At 41.6% G+C, this 18,425-nt stretch overlaps 1 protein-coding gene across 2 annotated transcripts in view; it reads right to left on the bottom strand.

Annotated features, from left to right (window-relative positions):
* LOC137177319 (striated muscle preferentially expressed protein kinase-like) overlaps positions 1-18,425 on the bottom strand; it is a 55,397-nt gene that overhangs the window by 11,768 nt on the left and 25,204 nt on the right. For both annotated transcript variants that reach the window (XM_067583500.1, XM_067583501.1), the window contains 29 exons: positions 16,687-16,837; positions 14,602-15,489; positions 13,950-14,404; positions 12,519-12,665; positions 12,024-12,206; positions 9,559-9,722; positions 9,103-9,191; positions 8,756-8,931; positions 8,481-8,664; positions 8,305-8,378; positions 7,813-7,971; positions 7,536-7,725; positions 6,504-6,733; positions 6,298-6,417; positions 6,103-6,207; positions 5,540-5,746; positions 5,321-5,444; positions 4,479-4,651; positions 3,953-4,065; positions 3,684-3,852; positions 3,128-3,227; positions 2,089-2,289; positions 1,535-1,592; positions 1,376-1,453; positions 1,073-1,245; positions 918-944; positions 662-814; positions 511-553; positions 330-395 (listed from right to left, as the gene is read on the bottom strand). In XM_067583500.1, the coding sequence (XP_067439601.1) occupies positions 330-395; positions 511-553; positions 662-814; positions 918-944; positions 1,073-1,245; positions 1,376-1,453; positions 1,535-1,592; positions 2,089-2,289; positions 3,128-3,227; positions 3,684-3,852; positions 3,953-4,065; positions 4,479-4,651; positions 5,321-5,444; positions 5,540-5,746; positions 6,103-6,207; positions 6,298-6,417; positions 6,504-6,733; positions 7,536-7,725; positions 7,813-7,971; positions 8,305-8,378; positions 8,481-8,664; positions 8,756-8,931; positions 9,103-9,191; positions 9,559-9,722; positions 12,024-12,206; positions 12,519-12,665; positions 13,950-14,404; positions 14,602-15,489; positions 16,687-16,837 (5,000 nt within the window). The remainder of the gene's footprint in view (positions 1-329; positions 396-510; positions 554-661; positions 815-917; positions 945-1,072; positions 1,246-1,375; positions 1,454-1,534; positions 1,593-2,088; positions 2,290-3,127; positions 3,228-3,683; positions 3,853-3,952; positions 4,066-4,478; positions 4,652-5,320; positions 5,445-5,539; positions 5,747-6,102; positions 6,208-6,297; positions 6,418-6,503; positions 6,734-7,535; positions 7,726-7,812; positions 7,972-8,304; positions 8,379-8,480; positions 8,665-8,755; positions 8,932-9,102; positions 9,192-9,558; positions 9,723-12,023; positions 12,207-12,518; positions 12,666-13,949; positions 14,405-14,601; positions 15,490-16,686; positions 16,838-18,425) is intronic.

An 18,425-nucleotide genomic window follows, 5' to 3' on the forward strand; every position in this document is an offset into this window, starting at 1 on the left:
AAATATTGGTGACAACTTCTTGTCCCTCATCTCAATTGAAAAATGAATTTGATTTTATAGCATAATGTTTTGTTAAAATACCAATTATTATTCAAAATAATTTCCTTTTGACAAGTGAAAACAGTTTCAGGAACTGATTTCACCAATAGGGTCTTGCGCTTGTTGATCTTTATTAAAATAGACCAAATAATTCATTTATCTCCAATTACACAGATTATTGATCTTAAGTAAAACCTGCTCTCTGCTCTCTAATTGCTCTATGGGAGTCTGCTCTGGAAGTCTTTATGTATCTCAATCTTTCATTTTCACATACAAAGTGCGTGCCTTACCTGCCATCGCCTTCTAGACAAAACTTGCTTTAGCATTGCTGTGCTGATGCTCTTATTTGTTGGTGACTGCAAAACAAAAAAGGAGGGGGGAGCTGTGATTACCTGGTGGAGGCATAAATATAAATTCTATGAAAATGAACAGTGTCAGGCAGGGTGATTTATCTTTTTAAATGGTAGCTACCTTGAACCAAGGATGACGAAGGCACTCAATGGCACTGGGCCTCCTAGGAGAGAGAAAAATATGCATATGAAGAATGAATGCTGCCATTTAGACACAGTTAAATGGAACAATGGCATATATATTTCCAGTACAGGATCAGGCAGATACTTACAGTCTGTCCACCACCAAAAGCTTGATGACAAATCCCTTTGCTTCTTTGCAGAAGTCAGAAAACATGCTCTCCTCAAACGCCACATTGTAGTTCCGAATATTTAATGCAGAGGCTCTGTCATTTTCACCAGCAAAGGGAGACACACCTGTCAGGCTAAAAAAATATAACATAAAACAGGTCTTTAATTTAATGAAGATTTCTGTGCTAAAGTAATTAAGCTCTATTAAGTTGAAACAATAAAAAATATATTACATACCAGAGATAAGTGATGACACCAATAGGCCTGTGGGAGAACAGGACAGAGGAAATAGAAGTTAATTTTAGGGAACTTAAAAGCATATAAAAGGTTGAGATTTGATTTCGGTGCAGATAACTGTGCATTGCCTGCAGTGTGGAGAACAGGTGGCTCACCATATGTCTGTTGCCGTGGAGACAGGAGTTTGGTTAACAATCTCTGGTGCAACATATTCTGGAGTGCCATATTTGCAGTAGTGCTCTTCGGATGACTCCAGTTTGATGGCATTGCCAAAGTCACAAATACGGATCTGGTCACTGCCAGGACCTGACATTAAAATATTTTCTGGCTGGAGGGGGATGAACACAAAAACAACATCAGATTACTTAAAAAAAGAAAAAAAAATCAGAATATAACAATGTTAACAACAACCTTAATCTCATAAATTTAATACAGGTTAATGGGGATATGTTAGATACCTTTATATCGAGGTGTGCAATGTTTTTCTGGTGAAGGTAACGCAGACCCTCCAAAACCTGCTGAACACTAGAGCGGATCTATGGAGCAACATAAGGGAATGAACTTAAAAGTCATGTTACATAATGATTGCGCAGTGCAGTCAGCTAAAGCACACGAACCTCCACTTCCATGACTGTTGTTTTTTTGGCCATTCTCTCCAGCAGCTCCTCATGACATCTTCACACAACGGTTGAGGAAAATAAAACACACAGGGCTGTGACTTGACTGCACAGTCCAAGTGGTAGGTGCATGAGAAATGAATTATAAATGAGCAAAACTCCCACACATCCTATCTCTTGCTAATTCCACTCATCGCCGATGAGTCACAGAGAATGATGTGGATATGCTGCACTTCATTCATGCCTCCAGGGGACTGCAGAAGACATTAGGAATAATGTCTTGAATCTTTAGTGTCCTCCAGATGCATTGAAGTGCACTTCTGGTCCAAAGTGAAGCAGATTAAACAGATTCAAACAGAAAGGCAGTGCTTTTTTTTGACTTACAAACAAGCTTGTTGAAAATTTGCACAGCATAGTCTCAGAAACAACAGCTAAAATATTTTGTTCTTTTGTTAAAGGATAATGCTTGTCACTGAAAGAGAAACTATGAGAAAGCAGCATTTTTAAGTGCAACATCTCCGATTATCAAAAATAAAATTGCACTGAAAGGATACAACTCTGTTATGAGCACCATCACATTCTTCTTCTCAAAGGCATCATGGAAATAGAGAATCCTCTCATTGTCAAGCTCAGACAGCAGGTCCATCTCTCTTAGGGCCAGCGCTTTCCTTTTTCCTCGTGCTGAAATGAACTTGGCGGCGAACTCGGTCTTGCCCTTCTTCTGAGTCACCCTCTTCACGTAGGAGTAGGCCCCCCTGCATTGACAGGCATGACGCACAGATATGACATGTGTTTAACACACACCAAGCAAACTGTTTATTGTATGTTAATACACTTTTAGTTTGTTCTTATTCTGTGTTAAGTCCTTAAATCTGGTGCAAGCAGAAATCACAAATTACAGTCTTCTACAAATAAGTCTTCTTACATCATGGATACTTAATATGTTATTTCTGTATTTCTGTGCATTATTCTGAACAGGATTAGCACAAAATGTAAGGGGCAGTTATAGATTTTTGTGGTATACAAAGATTATAATAAGGCTGATGGGATGTTTGAGAATTGAGAGTCCTCTTAATTATCTTGGAGAGTCAACAACGCACTTAGTAATTTCAACCAACTGAGTGCGGATACTTTACTTTTTTCTCTTCAATTTAATAATAATAATATATTTTTTAAATTGGTTGTGCCAACCAGAGAATCATGGAGAGACAGAGGGGATTAACTTTAATTCTCTTTGTGTGTTTTTCTGTGGTGTTTGTTTTCAGTGTATGAATTCCATTTCTGAGTTTTGTCGCTCTGCTTAATAACCGAAGCACACTGACTGTTGGGAAACACATTTTCCCGTCTGCCCGTTCTGCCATTCCGATTGCTCCACAATTCACAGTAAATGCCTGTCTCCACCAAGTAAGACAAAAACAAATCATCTGTTGGCTAATGCATTCACTCCACTCAGGCTGGTGACTCATCTCTCATTTCAGGTGCGACTCCCCGCCTTCCCCTCCCTCCCACGGCCCGACCCTCAGCGCTCAAACCGCTATTAGATGTCCTCGTTGTGAGTGAAGGGATGCGAGGCAGCCGCACATACATACTCACCGTCCTATCTCTTTATGGATATCATAGTAATCCGTCAAACGCCTCATTTTCCTCAGAATGGTTCCCTCATCTTCCATTGGCTCTGCCTCTTCTTTTCGCTCTGCAGGGAGGACCAGTGTAGGCATTTATTTGGTGTGTGTGCATGTGTGTGTTTGGCTATACATGTATGCCAGCATAGTGACAGATGGTTTCATATTGTAGTCTCAACACACTTTGTGGTCTCACCCATATGGTGTACATTTGGAGGTGCAATTTTCAACATGATCTAGTTTATACTGGTATGTACTCCTTTAGCAAATGCATATAATCTAAACTAAATGCTGATGCTGATCAGAAAATGGAGGAAAAGCCAGTTTATAAACCATTTTTGGAGCAAGTCTTCGTTTTTTCTAATTAAAATACAAATTCTATGATTCTCAATGCAGAACAGATTGAGCATTTGCCATGAAAAGATTCTAATCATATTATAATTATCATTTAAACTGGGATAAATCTCTCCACATGCAAAGTCTGTGTGTGTGATATGTTGTTGCTGATGTTGCATTGGACTGCAGACCTGTGTGAACTGTGAGCTCAGCCTTGCAGGAGTTGGAGCCGGCTAGGTTCTTTGCAGTGCAGGTGTAAACACCGGAGTGTTCGGGCCGGGCGTTGAGGACCACAAGCGAATATTCTGGGTCATCGTACACAAATGTGAAGTAGCTGCTCTCAGAGAGAAGCACGTCATTCTGTAACAGACCAATCAATTAATATGGTTTAAAACAACACTAATTAGATGACCAAAGAAAATATGGTAAATGCTAATTTTTCTGCTCTCAAACATCGTACCTTATACCACAGAATGTCTGGGTCTGGTTTCCCTTCAACCACAACAGCCAGACAGGATGTTTCCCCAACATGCACATCCACATCCTCCATGATGGTTTCGAACTTAGGAGGCACTACGGAAGAATAAGAGGTTAAAAAGAAAAAGGATTACACATTTATACATCTGTGTGAAACATAATAGACTGAATGGGTATAATTACTTGCTGTCTTCATGCGGTAAATAGTCTAAATAGATGCAAAAACCCCTGAAGATGCTGATGTTTTTATGTTCTTAAATCCTTGATCCCAATAATGAGGAGGCAGGAGTCACAAAAAAGGAAAGTCTTCATTACAAAACACTTAAGTCATTTTTAGAGTGTGTTATTCTAAATTCACGATCCTCTACTTCAAAAATAGCAAAAGCTAAACATAAATTATAAACGGCTTACCGCTGTTGGCATTTACTGCTGCCATTGGCAAGTAGTAAGTTCTTTGGATTCAAACTAAAAAGCTAAATTTATCATCACAGTGCTCTGTCTGAACCAACCTGCCATGGCAAGCTGAAGTGTGCAGAGGTCGCTGCCAAACTGGTTGCTAGCTGTCACCACCAACTGGCCGACGTCCGTGCTCCTGACCCGCTGAAGCTTCAGGGTGTGTTGATCATCATCTGGCATGCTCATGTCATACATACCTGGTTTGTTGACCAACGCCACCCCCCTCCTGGAAAAGACAGGAGGCAACATATTCCAGTTATGGCTGTAAACAGTAATACAAGGATCATATTGCCTTCAGGTGCTTTTGAGAAACACTGGCATTTTGATTTTTAAACATGCATTGGAAACTAAATAACAATTCCTGAGTTAAAAAATACAATCAAGGATACTAAGGCTCATTTCAATGACTTCAATGTACAATGCATATTTGTAAAACATGATTTTTTACTGACAACCAGACAAGAAAGCTTTCTCCCAAGAATTTGCAGAGCTTCACAGAGAGCATGTGGTTCTTAAATGTCAAAATCCTTAATTTAGTCAAAAAAGCACAAAACCACTGCACAGTGGTGCTTCTCAGTCCTAGTCTTATGAATACAGACTCCTGCTAGTTTTCTATCTGCAAAGGTAGGACACCCATGATCACAGGTTGCATCCCAATGTACAAATCAGTCCCTGAAGAGTCCAAAAATGGGAAGAAAACCAGTAAGTATCTGCCTCCTTAGAGATGACTTCTAAAGCAGCTTTAGTGTTTAAACAAAGACCCAAAACTCATCAGTTCAACACTGACTGGTATACAACCCCATCCTGCAGAGTGCTGTATTATTTTTGAAATTCTTCTGCACGATTTTCATCATACATTTATCTCTTATTTGTTACTATGGGTGGAGGAACTAACCTTTTCCAGGTGACAACTGCATGCACATGGTTTAGTGTGATGGTGATGCTTGCAGATTGGTTCTCAACCACATAGATAATGTCAGGTTTGTCCATGATGATCGGTGCTTTCCTCAGATAGGGTCCTACACAGGTTAAAGATTTTAGAAAGACACTTTCACAACTTTAAAATGAATTTTGGACCAGTACAGTGACTCAAAGCCTTCTCTAGCCTTGGTACCTCTGTCCAGGAGCTGGACCAGGTCAGTGGAAGGTGATGGTTTGCTTAATGTCTTGCCGGTGGACGTCAGGACTCTGAAAGCGTAGCGGACTCCCTTGGACAGGGAGGTGACAGTGTAGTTGGTTTCCTTCAGGTTTGACGCCACGACAGACCACTGGATAGAGCCGAGAGGCTGCTGCTGAACCACATACAGCAAGGAGCCTGTGTCTACAGACACATGCACTATTTAGTTTAAAATATCTGCACAATAATAAAACACATAGACAAGTGCTTAAAGTGGAGAGAGAAAGGATTTTATGTTTTTTCAAATCTGTGCTGATGAGATATAAAATCCCAAAGGGTTTATTAAACACCTCAGGATGAAACGAAAGCAATTAAACAACTCAAACTTGCAAGGCTATAAAGAGAGTTTCCTTCAAAGTATTTTTATGTAAATGAAATTTCTACTTTTCCATAAAGCCTTTCTCAAGATTGCAGGAAAAATGTTTTATTGTCACTAAAGAAATTACGCCATATCCAACCCACAAGTTAAAATAGGTATCTTGGAAAACTAAAGACCCTACCAAATGAAGAGTCAAACTTCCTGGGTCTCTTCCAGCTGAGGCTTATAGTTTTCCCTGTAATGGTCTCTATCACTGGGGGGCCATCAGGGGGATCAGGAACGATATCTGTTTTCAAATACATAAATATATAACTATTAAGAGGGAAATCTTGTATTCTGTTAACTATTGCATCGAACTTAACACCTCCATCCCTACCTGTGACATATAGATGTGCATAGCAGGCTGCTTTGCCCACTTTGTTAGAGATGACAGCCTTGTAGACGCCCCCATGAGCGTGACAAGCGCTCCGAATGACCAGATTGTGGACATCCCTGTCTGAAGAACAGACACACAAGATTTTATTTACCATCTCCAACCCTAAAAATGCCTTTGCTTCGTTTGTTATTGGCGTCTTTGCTTACGCTGGGTCATTTTGCGTTCTTCGCTGCTCTCGATAGGCTTGCCGTTGTGGTACCAGGTGATGGTTGGGTAGGGCAGGCCTGCCACCTTGCATTTCAGCACCACCTCTTTGCCTTCAATCACTTCTACATCAGCCAGAGGTTTGACAAAATCCGGCATCGTCCTCTTTTCCACTTCACTCTCAAGCAGTTCAGGCTCTTCGGGGATGGATGGCATCTTCTCCAACTTGGCCCTGGAGGAAAGAGACTGGTTACAAACCTGAGCATTATGATTACAGAGGAGGTTAAATACACTTATGCTTAATGTAATGTAACTTTATATCATCAATAAATCATTATCACATTGATTTTGAGACTTTATTTGAATTACTGTAGACAAGTATGAGCATGGTTTGATTTATGGCACAAAAGATGATGATGGTGCTCTTTTAATGCCAGTGGACGTCCAGGAGAAGAAGTGAGGAGTTACCCTGTCCTTATCTACCCTTGTCCAATAATTTAACCTTTTATGCCTGATCTCACATATTGGTTTATAGTCTTCATGACATCGTTTACCAATATTCTGTTTTGTTGCTTTCCCCCCCATATTTTGCTTTTTATTATCCATGTTATATGAAGCATTTTGTAATGTTGGTTTTACAAAGAAACTTTATCAGTATAGTTTTGACAAGTGCTGTATTAATAATGCTGATAAAATTACTTTGTCTTTGGCATACTGATTTACTGATGAAGTTCTGCATTGAGCAGCGCCTAAGACACTTCAAGACGTAAGAAAAAAACTGATAAATATTATCTATGAACATCTGTTCTCTGTAAAACTAGACTGCAAGATTGACTTCTTTACTGTCATTGTTTTTATTGTGTGCCCTTCCAGTCATTTTAAGGATTTCCTTCCCCCTGAAGCACGTCTCTTTGCCCTTGAAAACAAAAATGTCTCCTTTGACTTTTATACCAACAGCTTGGCTTTCCTTTTCAAGCCTTTTCTATGACACAAAGGCTCACAGAGATGTTTTCCATATGAATGATTTTTCTCACATGTGTGAAGAGATGGCAGCTCGGGGTTCTTGCATGTAGAGCTCAGCGGTGCATTCAGACTTTCCATAAACGTTTTGAGCGACTGCTGTGTAGAAGCCCTCTGTGTCGCTGCTAACATGGCTGATGACAAGTGAGTGACGACCCCCCTCTTTGAGGATGCGAACATTATCACTCTCCTCCACTTGCGTCTCTGAAAGTATGTGGAGTAAAAACAATTACACAATGCATATTAACACATGCACTGAATATCAGACACAAGACTAGATTGGATTCTTACCAAAATGCATCCAGGTGACTTTAGGAGCAGGTGATCCGCTCACCTTGCAGTCAAACCGGGCAGTGCGACCTTCGATGACCTCCAGGATGTCCAGTTTGCGGGTGAACAGAGGCTCCTTGGATGGAGTGACCTTCAGGCTTGCACTTGAGGTCAACTCCTCTGCAAATGAAATATTACAGGCTTTAATGGAAAGATTTTTGGAAACTTTTATAGGCATCAATATTAGTTAACGTCAGTAAATTATCCAAATATGTTGTGTACTAGAGAGAAGAGAGAGTTTTGCAAAACAAAAGGTACAAAAGGCAGAAAAGGATGCAGCCTATATTAACATATTTGTCTTGAAACAAGGAATCTAGGGGAAGTTACATATTTTTGACTATTTTTGACTACAAAAAGACAAAAAAAACAAGACTAGAGGTAATAAAAACAGAGATATGATCACATATTTCACAATTATATTAAACAACTGGGAAAACAGTGTCTGTAGTTCACCTTTCGCCGTGCTCAGCTTGCAAGTGTATGTCCCACTATCATCCTCATGTATTGAATTCAGCAGGAGACGGCACCTAAAAGCAAAACAGTGAATGACAGTTGCACGCATTATTTAGGATTTCCCTCATTCCAGGTTTCCTTACACTACAAAATGTTTTCCAGCCACATGAACCAACCTCTTGCCATCGAAATGCATCTTGCAGTTGAGCAGCGCCGGCTGGATCAGCTTCCCGTTGGACAGCCAGTCCACATCGACATCTGGGGGTCCTGTAATGTGACACTCGAACATGGCCGACTCTCCGGCCCTCACCGCCACATCTCTCACCTCCCTGGTGATCGTCAGCGCTGTTTGTGCCGCAGCTGCTCATAAAAAATGACAATTTTTAAGAATATTACAAGATATCTGTTACAACATGATTAAACTAGACACATTCAATTCCTCATTACTCACCTTTGACTTCCACTCTGCACTCTGCCTGCTTGGTTCCGTACTCGTTGATGATCTTGCAGACGTACAGGCCTGCATCCGATCTCTGAGCTGAGCTGATTCTCATTTCACTGGTGCCATCATCTGTCTCTCGCATAGCGAAGCGCCCCGCCGTCTTTACTGTGACTCTGTCCTTCAACCTGGGTCAGTATAAAGTGGCTGTCACAGTCGTTTATGCTCAGGTGTTTAATAGAGGACGGTGTGTGCGTGTGACAGGGAAACAGTCCGTGACCTTGACTAGGTGAGGTAATTGCTTTAGATGTCTCCTACGAGGTTTGTGTGCAATAAAGCTTTCAGGAGAAGGATCTTACCAGTAAACCATAGGTTTGGGCTGCCCTCTGACTTTCATCGAAATGACGACATCTTGGCCCTCAGTTACCCCCTGGTCACATGGTGCCACCTTTTAAAGAATTACAACATAGTAAAGTGTAAAGGCTTTTATGGTTCGAGAGTATTCTCTCTCAAACTCACCACCGAAATTCAACTGCCCATATTCAGATTGGAATTCGTTTCTCCACCACTGTGGCATGTTAGCAGGCCTTATCAGCTCCTTCCAACCAATTTGATGATGGCGTGATAAGGGAGTTATGCATTGTGGAGGAGTGAAAAGATACATAACCATAGTTCTTTTAGCCAGCAGTTTGCTGTTTTGGGTCACAACAACATTTGGGGAAGCATCTACACATCTACAACGTTGGTGGATAGTCAGTTCAGATCAGATTTGATTAAAACAAAATTGATTTGCCTTTATTCTGAGATTCTCCTACCTGAAACGCTGGAGGCTCTTTGAAGTGGACACTTTTACTCGGAGCAGGCGAGTCCCCGAGCTCCATCGCCTCCTCTTGAGGGCTCAGGTACTCCTCATCTGACTGGATGGAACCACTGACTTCCAGGGACCCAACTGGTTTCCCACATTGAATGGGGGTCGTCTCTGAAAGAACACAAGTGTGATACTGAACATAAGTATAATAGGATTTCAAGCACGCTGCTCTCCATCTAATTCACTTCTGCTCGGGTTCATGAAAAAGTCAACTCTGATTTGCACACTTTTTAATTCCAATAATTAAGTGCAAATGTCTCTGAAATATGGTTAACATAGCACCAGGGTGGCTCGTTAAACCGTCGGATGGGAACAATCTGTCAGAGCTCTGATGTTTACAGTCTTTTGCTTGCTTTTCTGTAGATTACTATCTTTGCCAAGATGAACAGTTGGCACCATGGAGCGGTGAGTTATTGTAGAGATGTGTGGGCCATGTGCACCCACATATACAACACACACATGCACGCACGGAGTGTAGGGACCTCTCTGAAGTGACCGTAACTGAACAGATAATGAATTAATCCCTTAATCCCTGACCCAATCATTCGTTTATTCCCTTGGAGCTCCAGAGCAGACACTGTGTCTGGACTCCTGGCAGCTTCTACTGAAGTCAGAATTAATTCACAGCTGGATAGAGAAATATAAAACACCCTGCCTCTATTTCAGACTACTTTCTCTTTCTGCCTCTCTTGCTTTCTTTTTGTCTCCGCTTCTCATGTTCTCTGTAAAAACTTAAACTCAGACATCTGGCAAAAGCAGATAACGCTGTGATATCGGACTGAAAATTAATAATATCCATCGGTTGAACAGAACTGAGACATATCCTTGTTTGACAAGAAAATAACAGCAGAGTGGACAGATAAAACTGTAAAAATAATGTTGTGAAACTACGTCTGTAGAACAAAAAGAAAGGAAACAGAGTGATCTGCTGTAAGCTGCTGGTGAAAGAAGTCAAAGACAGGCTTGACCATATGCATGGATGCTAAAAAATACATATAAACACAAGTTTATATGCAAGAATGAGTTCAAGCAATAAAGAGATCACCTCTCCACAGAAAAAAAAAACATAATTTATACCAAATTGTTAAGTTTAACTAATTATTAAGTTAAACTAACCACGGTAGCATTAAAGAAGAAAAATACAGCAAAATAACCTACCTAGAGTCACATCTCCGAGCAGCGTCTGTACACCAGGGGATAACTCCCAAGAGTATTTACGCAAACCTGCCAACTCTTACACAACTGCTGCACAATCCGACCCAGCTAACCTTCCTTTTCAGTCTCATCCTCTGTTCTCTCTTCTGTTTCCCCTCACTGTTACATCCAAATTCCTAAAGCTCACGCAAGTGCCGCTGAATAGCTGAATATTTAAGGTTTTTTTAAATGTTTCTATTATAATAGACTCAACAAACGATAATGATATTGTGAAATAAAAAAAAAAAACAGCGGGGAATTCTAAAGTTATTTAATGCTTTATGCAGAAATTATAAGAATACAGCGTAAATCTGCCTCACCATATTGAGGTTTGATATTCTTTGTAGCCTATGAATCATCCTCTCCTACTTTTCTGCTCTGTTCCTAGTCAAACCAGCTAAAATGACTCATATAATCTCCCACCACATTTTGACTACTTCTGACTCCGAGGCCTGTAGCGTGAAATCTAGAGAGATGACAAAACTCCATGATTGCGGCAGTAATCTCACACAGGGACATAAAGCAGACTGCAATTACCCGAGAGAACAAGAGGGAGGGCGGCTAAAAATACTCCTGCAAGTTAGACTCCGCTGGCCTAATATGGCAACACAGGCCCCGTGCTGCTGGGGAGACAGTACCAGAGTGTACGCTCACATTTGTTGACAAAACTGGGGAAGTGCAGGTTGCATTTCCATGAGCTGAATCAACATGGTGCAGCAGTAGGCCTACAAGCTCTTCACCCACACTCTGCACCGCGGGCACATTTATAACAGACACCTTGTCCAGAAAGGAATATTCATTTTGTTTACTCCTGATTCTGAATGCCATGCCTGTCTTTAAGGCTCAGGAGACCTTTATGTGACGGGGCAGGTCTGCGTTTTTGAATCTGCACCGAGGGGAGCTCAGTGCCTTTAAGATTTAATGGGTTGCCATGGCAACTATCGCTGCGAGGAGCCCCGGTCGGGATGCTGAGCTCCAGCAGGCCTTTGTAGTCATTAAGACAGAATGTCAGGCGGAGGAGGGCTGGCAGTGGATTAAAGTGAGTTTGTGTGTGAGTCAACGTGTTCATGTATTTCAAGGAGAGCATCATTTTCATGTGCCTCGACGTCTACGTGTATTCATTTAAATTTATGTGACATGGTTGTAAATGTGGCGCTGCAAAGCTGGCAAATCCCTTTCTGTTGATGGGATATCTGTCCGTCTCTTGCCTCCTCTCACCTGATTGGATGGAGATCATGGCGCTGCAGGATGCTCTGCCCGCGGCGTTGACAGCTGTGATGCAGTACGACCCCGCGTCGTTCGGCCTCATCTGCTTTATCACCAGACTGTACTTCTCGCCCTCAGACTTAACCACATGGAAGGCATCGCTGCGTATCTCCACGTTATTCTTCTTCCATGTCACTGAGAGGCAGAAAAAAAACATTCACACTCAAGAGAATCCTCCCACAGAAAAAAACAAATATAGCACAATCTGACTTACAAAGATGTGCAATGAATACAGCTCATCGCTTTTGGTTTTTAAACATTTTTTCAGAAAAATAAATACAAATTCTCATCATATTATTATTTCCAAAATAAACACTGACTCCCAGATTTTATTCTTATTTTAAAATAAACAAAATGAATACCAATTTTGGCATTAGTTTTTATGAGAAAAAAAAAAAGACTCAGTAGCATCCTGCACAAAACTGCATCTTATATCCTAAACTGTACCTGTCGGTGGCGGGCTGCCAGTGATGATGCATTTCAGCGTGACCTCGGAGCCACTCGGTGTCACAGTGTCGTCAAGAAGCCTCTCAAACCTCGGGCCCTCAGCTGGTTCCTCATCAGCAGACATGTAGGAGTCATCAGATGAGCCTCCTGGAAACGACAGTCAGGTTTGTGTGGAACAGTTGTGTACTCTATTACCTGGATTCATAAATGGGTCAGGCCCCAAAATGAGTCATGGGCTAGTTTCTTTTTTGAGTTCTATCAATAAGTCTGGGCCCTGCAGCAAGAATTCATTTTCCATGGTGCACAGCATGATGGATACATGTTCTACTTTTTTGTTCAGTTTTAGACTCGTATATGCATTTTTTATTTGTTTGAAATCTTTACTCTGTTGGGATTTTGATTTAGCCAAGCTTAAGCAAACTGCAAGTTTTTAAAGGCTCACAAGCCAAAAAGGTTGGAAAACAAAGTCTACTTGCAACCCTCATGACAAAGGTTACATATTCTATCTGAGCTCTTCAAGAAAGTTATTTTTACTTTCTTGATTTGTTTAATTTAAACCTTTTTCATAAGCCTAAATAGCCTAAAAAGCTAAGGTGAGAGTAATGTGGCAGAAATATTTGTTTTTTTCTTATTTCCTAACTTGTTAATCATGCTAGATTTTCCCTTAGGGCTGGTGACCACCCAGTTGGGAACCACTACTTTGCATAATAGTATAGCCACATTTTAAATTTGCATTCTTAAAGAAAGCTCTGTTTAGTTCATAGACTGCAGAAAATATGTGCACATAGCTTCTACCCATATTTTTCTGTATGTTCTGGGATGTTTTAAAGTCAGTGGTTTGGTTTCAGTTATTGGGATGAGAAAACACCAATTCAGGCAAATGGGATGGAGTAAAATTGGCAATGCAAACAGCAGCCACCAGGATGTGACCTGTCAGTCAAAGCAAACATGCCCCAAAAATTACTTCTCTGTAGCCCTTTTTAATGGAAATACCTCCCACAAGGACATTAGAAAAAATGTAATTAACTGCACAGACCTTTAATTCTTGTGCAAAACATATTTATTGCAAGAGAGAAGTTCTGATTTATTCTACCAACGTCAATGCAGTCAAATGAGTGAGTTATGCCTTGTGGCCGTGAGTCAAGTAAAGTCCATTTATTTATATAGCGCCAAAAGATGTTATCTCAGGGCACTTTTTACATAAAGCAGGTCTAGACCTTGCTCTTTAATTTACAGAGACCCAACATGCCCCCATGAGCAAGCACTTGGCGATAGCAGCAAAGAAAAACTCCCCTTTTACGGGAAGAAACCTCAAGCAGAACCAGGCTCTAGGTGGGCGGCCATCTGCCGTGGCTGGTTGGATAAGAGCCATGAGGAGAACTGCATCATACTATAACAGCTTATTAATAATGACCATAAAATACCTCCTACCTTCGTCTGGTGACCTGGGTTGAGTGGAGCGGCCTTTCTTGCTTTTGCGACCCCTCCCCTCCTTCCTCTTGCTCTGGTTTATCTCATTACTCCTGTCTGCAACACATTCTGTCTCCATGGGTTCATCCTCCACCAGGGTGGTGGGAACGGTCACTTTCAAGGCAGGAGACGTTCGCCCCACCTCCGCCTTCCTCCTTTTTAGGAGAGGGCTGATGGAAGGGGTGGGTGACGGGGCGAGCCGAGGGGGCTTGGGCGGATACTGGGAGCCTGGTTCCCTCGCTGTTATTGGGGATACTCTCTTCGCTATCGGGCTGGGTGATCTGTGGTCGGCTTTGTTGTCCATCTTGGTGTCCCTCTTTGCATCTGTCCCCTGGTCTCCGGGAGGGGATGAGGGTTGTTGTGACGTCGCAACAAGAGCGTCTTTGTCAGCTGTCGGAGAGCTTTGCAGGGTTTCCCTGCGTGCAAAGACAAGAAAGCTGTTATGTAATACTGACAACAAGTGTGGAATAAATATTAGATTTCAAGTAGTGTTAAATAAATCTCCATTTTGTTACCAATTACTAATCTTATAGAAAATACACACAAAACATAGACATACAAATGAATTTTTAAAAACACATATTTGAAATCACCAAGATAATTTCCTCCAAACCTGGTGAATCTTGTCTTTCTGGCTGTTGGCAATGGTTGCCCTGGTAACTGGTGAACTGGTGCCGTCTCCATGGTAACAGAGATTTTCCCTGTGCTTCCTCGTGATGAGCTATCCACTGGTTTCCCCTGTGAATCTGCCTGTGTCATCTTATCCCTTTCAAGGTTGTTGCTTTGATTCCCCAGATCATTGCCTTGGGCTTGTGGAAAAACCTGCAATCTGCTCTCGCCCTCCCTCCCCCCAATTTTTCTTCCCTCCAGGGCTTGCTCTCTTGCTTCCAACTTTTTAAGCACTTGAGGAGGGATGGGCTCCAGTTTCCTTGTGGTCAGCCTCTCTTTCTGTGGCAGCTGCTCAGTGGAATACGCCTTCTTCAAGCTCGGTTTCCCCACAAGTTTCTTGATCCTCTGGAGCTCTTCGGTGAACTTGCTCTGGTAGCTCTGGACCCTCTGGGAGTAGCTTGTCTTGTCCTCCCAAGAGGAGGCCCGTTGCTTGAACGCTGTTCGCTTCTGGGCGGCATCCCGCAGGCTGCGACCCTCTTCTTTGCTCGGGCCTCCTGTCTTCTTCCCACTGTCATCTGAGTCGCAAGAAGCTGCCGGTCCAAATCCTGAAACAGATCCTCCTGGCAGATCCACACTTGACCTTCGCTCCTCAAAAGCCCGGACCTTGTCAAAGATCTTGGGCCCTGCACGAGCCAGTTTGGGCGTCATGACAACATTGTTAACATTAGATGCCTGCTCTGTCGTAGAGGATTGGGGATGGGCATCTGAAGGTTTTTTATCCAGGTCTTGGTTTTGGGTACTGATGTTGTTTTTGTGTGTACTGGGAGGTGGCTGAGGAGAAGACAGGGGGATACGGGAGGAGCGCCCCTGTGATTCGTCAGCAGTTTGAGTCCTAGAGGGGTGAGGATTGAGGGGAAATGGAGGTGTGAAGTTAGAGATCTAGTTTGGTTGCTGAAGGCTTTGGAAGAGTAATAAAGAAGCAGATGAATGTCCATTTGTGTCATTTTTGTCTTATTGTGTTTTCATATTCACCAGTGAGTTCCTTGTGTTTTGTCTGTGCTATTTGGGTCTCAATTTCAGACACATTAGACAGTGTAAAATGAAATGGCAGAGAAAAGAAACAGAAATAAAATAATTTTACCCACATGTAAGAACTTCTCAAGAATTTAATCTAACTGTGGTGAAATGGAAAAACCACAAACTAAGACAGTAATAACTTGAAATCGTAGGCTAGTTGCAGCAACAAAATGACTCAAGATTTACAACATGAACTCTTACAAAATGCCAGAAAAAGTACCCCTGCTTTAACTTCAAATACAAAACCTTCATGCCTAAAAAAAAAACCAAAAAAAAAAACCTGTGTATCACATGATCATTAATTTGTGAGAACATTCATGCTATTATTAGCTTGGATCAAAGCCGGCAACCCATGCATGCCACAGCAAACCTATAAAGTTATGATGTTAATCCAAAAGTGGGGGGCTGCTCTAGAAAACATGCAGTGGGTAAAAAGTGTAATCACAGTTTTCAGAAGTGCTAAATAATACATATTAGTAGAGTGTACCATTGTATCGTCTCTAATGGCTATAAGAAACATTAACAATGATATTTGTAAGACTGGCAATCATTGTTAGATTGAAATCCAACCACACTCACAGCAATAGAAAGACTGAGTCAAAGGAAAGTGTGACAGGAAACTAAAATGATAGTAAATAAGAAGAAAATAGGAGTAAAAAAATGAATAACCTTAATAAGTGATGACATATAGAATACAATTTTTGCAAGTTGGGTCTATGGAGGATATGATGTCTTGTCTTGTGTGTCAGTTTTCTTTGCGAATTGGGGTTTGTGGCCAGTCTTTTTGTTTTTCAGTGGAATCCATGAAGCCATGTGCTATAACGGCATAGAAAATGTTCTCCCTCTGTAGAGGCTGAACATGCTCCCATAGTAGTCGCTGCCTACAGAAACACTTTCCTCTGACCCCTGAACGGGCCGAGCCAGGTTAGCATGAGACGCCCGGATTAGTGGTTCCACACCCAGGTGACGGACAGGAGGGGGCCCCTCGGTGGGACCCCCACCGACGGCTTGCCTGGTTGGGTTTGTTGGGTCCAAGTGGGGCCCCGGTGGGCGTGAGCCCAGAGCCCGGAGTTCTCGCTCCACGACAGGATCATAGGCGCCTGGGAGAGTGGCCCTGCGATCTGAAGCATCTGGGTTATAGTCCATCATCCTGCCTCCCTCACCTGGACAGAGACAGAGAGAGATGCTTGACTGCAGTTTGGTTATCACATACTCAAAAACAAACAAACAAAAAAAAACAACACAATTTCTTTTCAACTGTCAGGAAATGTTCTTTAAACTTAAGAAAGGCGCAAAAATATGTTTTGTAAGGGAACATGTTATGCTTTTTCTGGTTTTCTGTTATTTTTTATATGATGTCGGATATCTATGTTAAACATGGTCAAAATTCCAAAAGTTGATGTGAACATATGTAGAAATACTTCCCGGAAGTCAAAGCCAGGGTTTCAACCTGCTCTGAACACTTCGTTTGCAACATTTTTTCTAACTTGCCGACGAGCAGACATTGGCTCATAAACAGCTATCTGTTCTGTAGTCATTGTTGCTAAGGTTGTTGCTAAGGTTTTGCGTTGTTCACATTGTCCACTCTCCTATTTTGGATCGGATTCAGGCTTGAACATGTACGGATGTATTTGAGATGTTGACATTTTGAGTAAAGAATGAGAAAAAGTAGTGAAATCCTACTACTGTAATTTGTTTCATGGTTTTTTGACATAGCTTACGGAGTAGGCAGATGTCTGCAAAGGGTCAGCTTCTGAGAGTTAACCAGTCAGAACAGAGGGTTCATGGAGAGGGGGGCCTTAAAGAGACAGGAGCTACAACAGCCTGTTTCAGACAGAGGCTGAACTGAGGGGCTGCATAAAAGACCTGTATAAGATAAATTAGGGTTTTTTTTTTAACTGTAAATCATGCAAAGATATTCCAGTAGAGCCCCAGATTAAAGATATAGATCTGGAAATGTGCAGAACATGTCCCCTTTAATCCTTTGTCCTTTTGTTGAAATGTAATTCATATAACTAATAAAGGCTTTCATTTTGATGACTCTTTATTATATATTTCCTTGTTATATACAACAAAAGGACATTTCAAGAGCCAAAGAAAAATCAATTAATTAACGAAGATGCAGCAAGATAAAGAGCAGGACTCCTGAGCTGGTAGAAAATGATAGTGATGTAAAAAGTGGTGCATCATTAAGGGTAAGATGGATAAAGAGTCTATTGATTGCCTTGAAAACAGGAAATGAAGCAGAAAGTGTCAGGGCTATGTTGTGGAGCACACACCACTTAAAAAGATCCACCCCCGTCGCAAATCAGGTAATGATTGGCATTTTAGTAATGAGCAACGGAGACAGGAAAGCTTTGATAGCGAAAAGAAAGAGCAGTCAGCATCTTCCGTTAACGACGGAAACCTTCAAACAGCGATGGAGTCGAGGATATAAAACGACAGACTCCTACTGCAATCACAAATGATACTGACCCATGATCAGGAACCGTAGCAGTTTCTCATAAAGAAAAGAAAAACTAAATGAGAAATCTTTTCAGAGGGGTCACTAAAGAAAATATTAAACACTCAGGACTTTGACATATTGAGCTTCCAAATTCTGTATTCATTTCTTAGCGAGATTGGGCAGCAACATTAATTTTTTTCTTGTAGGTGAACATCAAGATCAAGCTTTTAGTGCTGCGTTTTGAAACTAATGGAGTGTGTAATTTCCATAAACAATCTTGTTTCGCCCATATCCACTGGAGTGAC

This window comes from Thunnus thynnus, chromosome 24 (assembly GCF_963924715.1).
Source record: "Thunnus thynnus chromosome 24, fThuThy2.1, whole genome shotgun sequence".
NCBI lineage: Eukaryota > Metazoa > Chordata > Actinopteri > Scombriformes > Scombridae > Thunnus > Thunnus thynnus.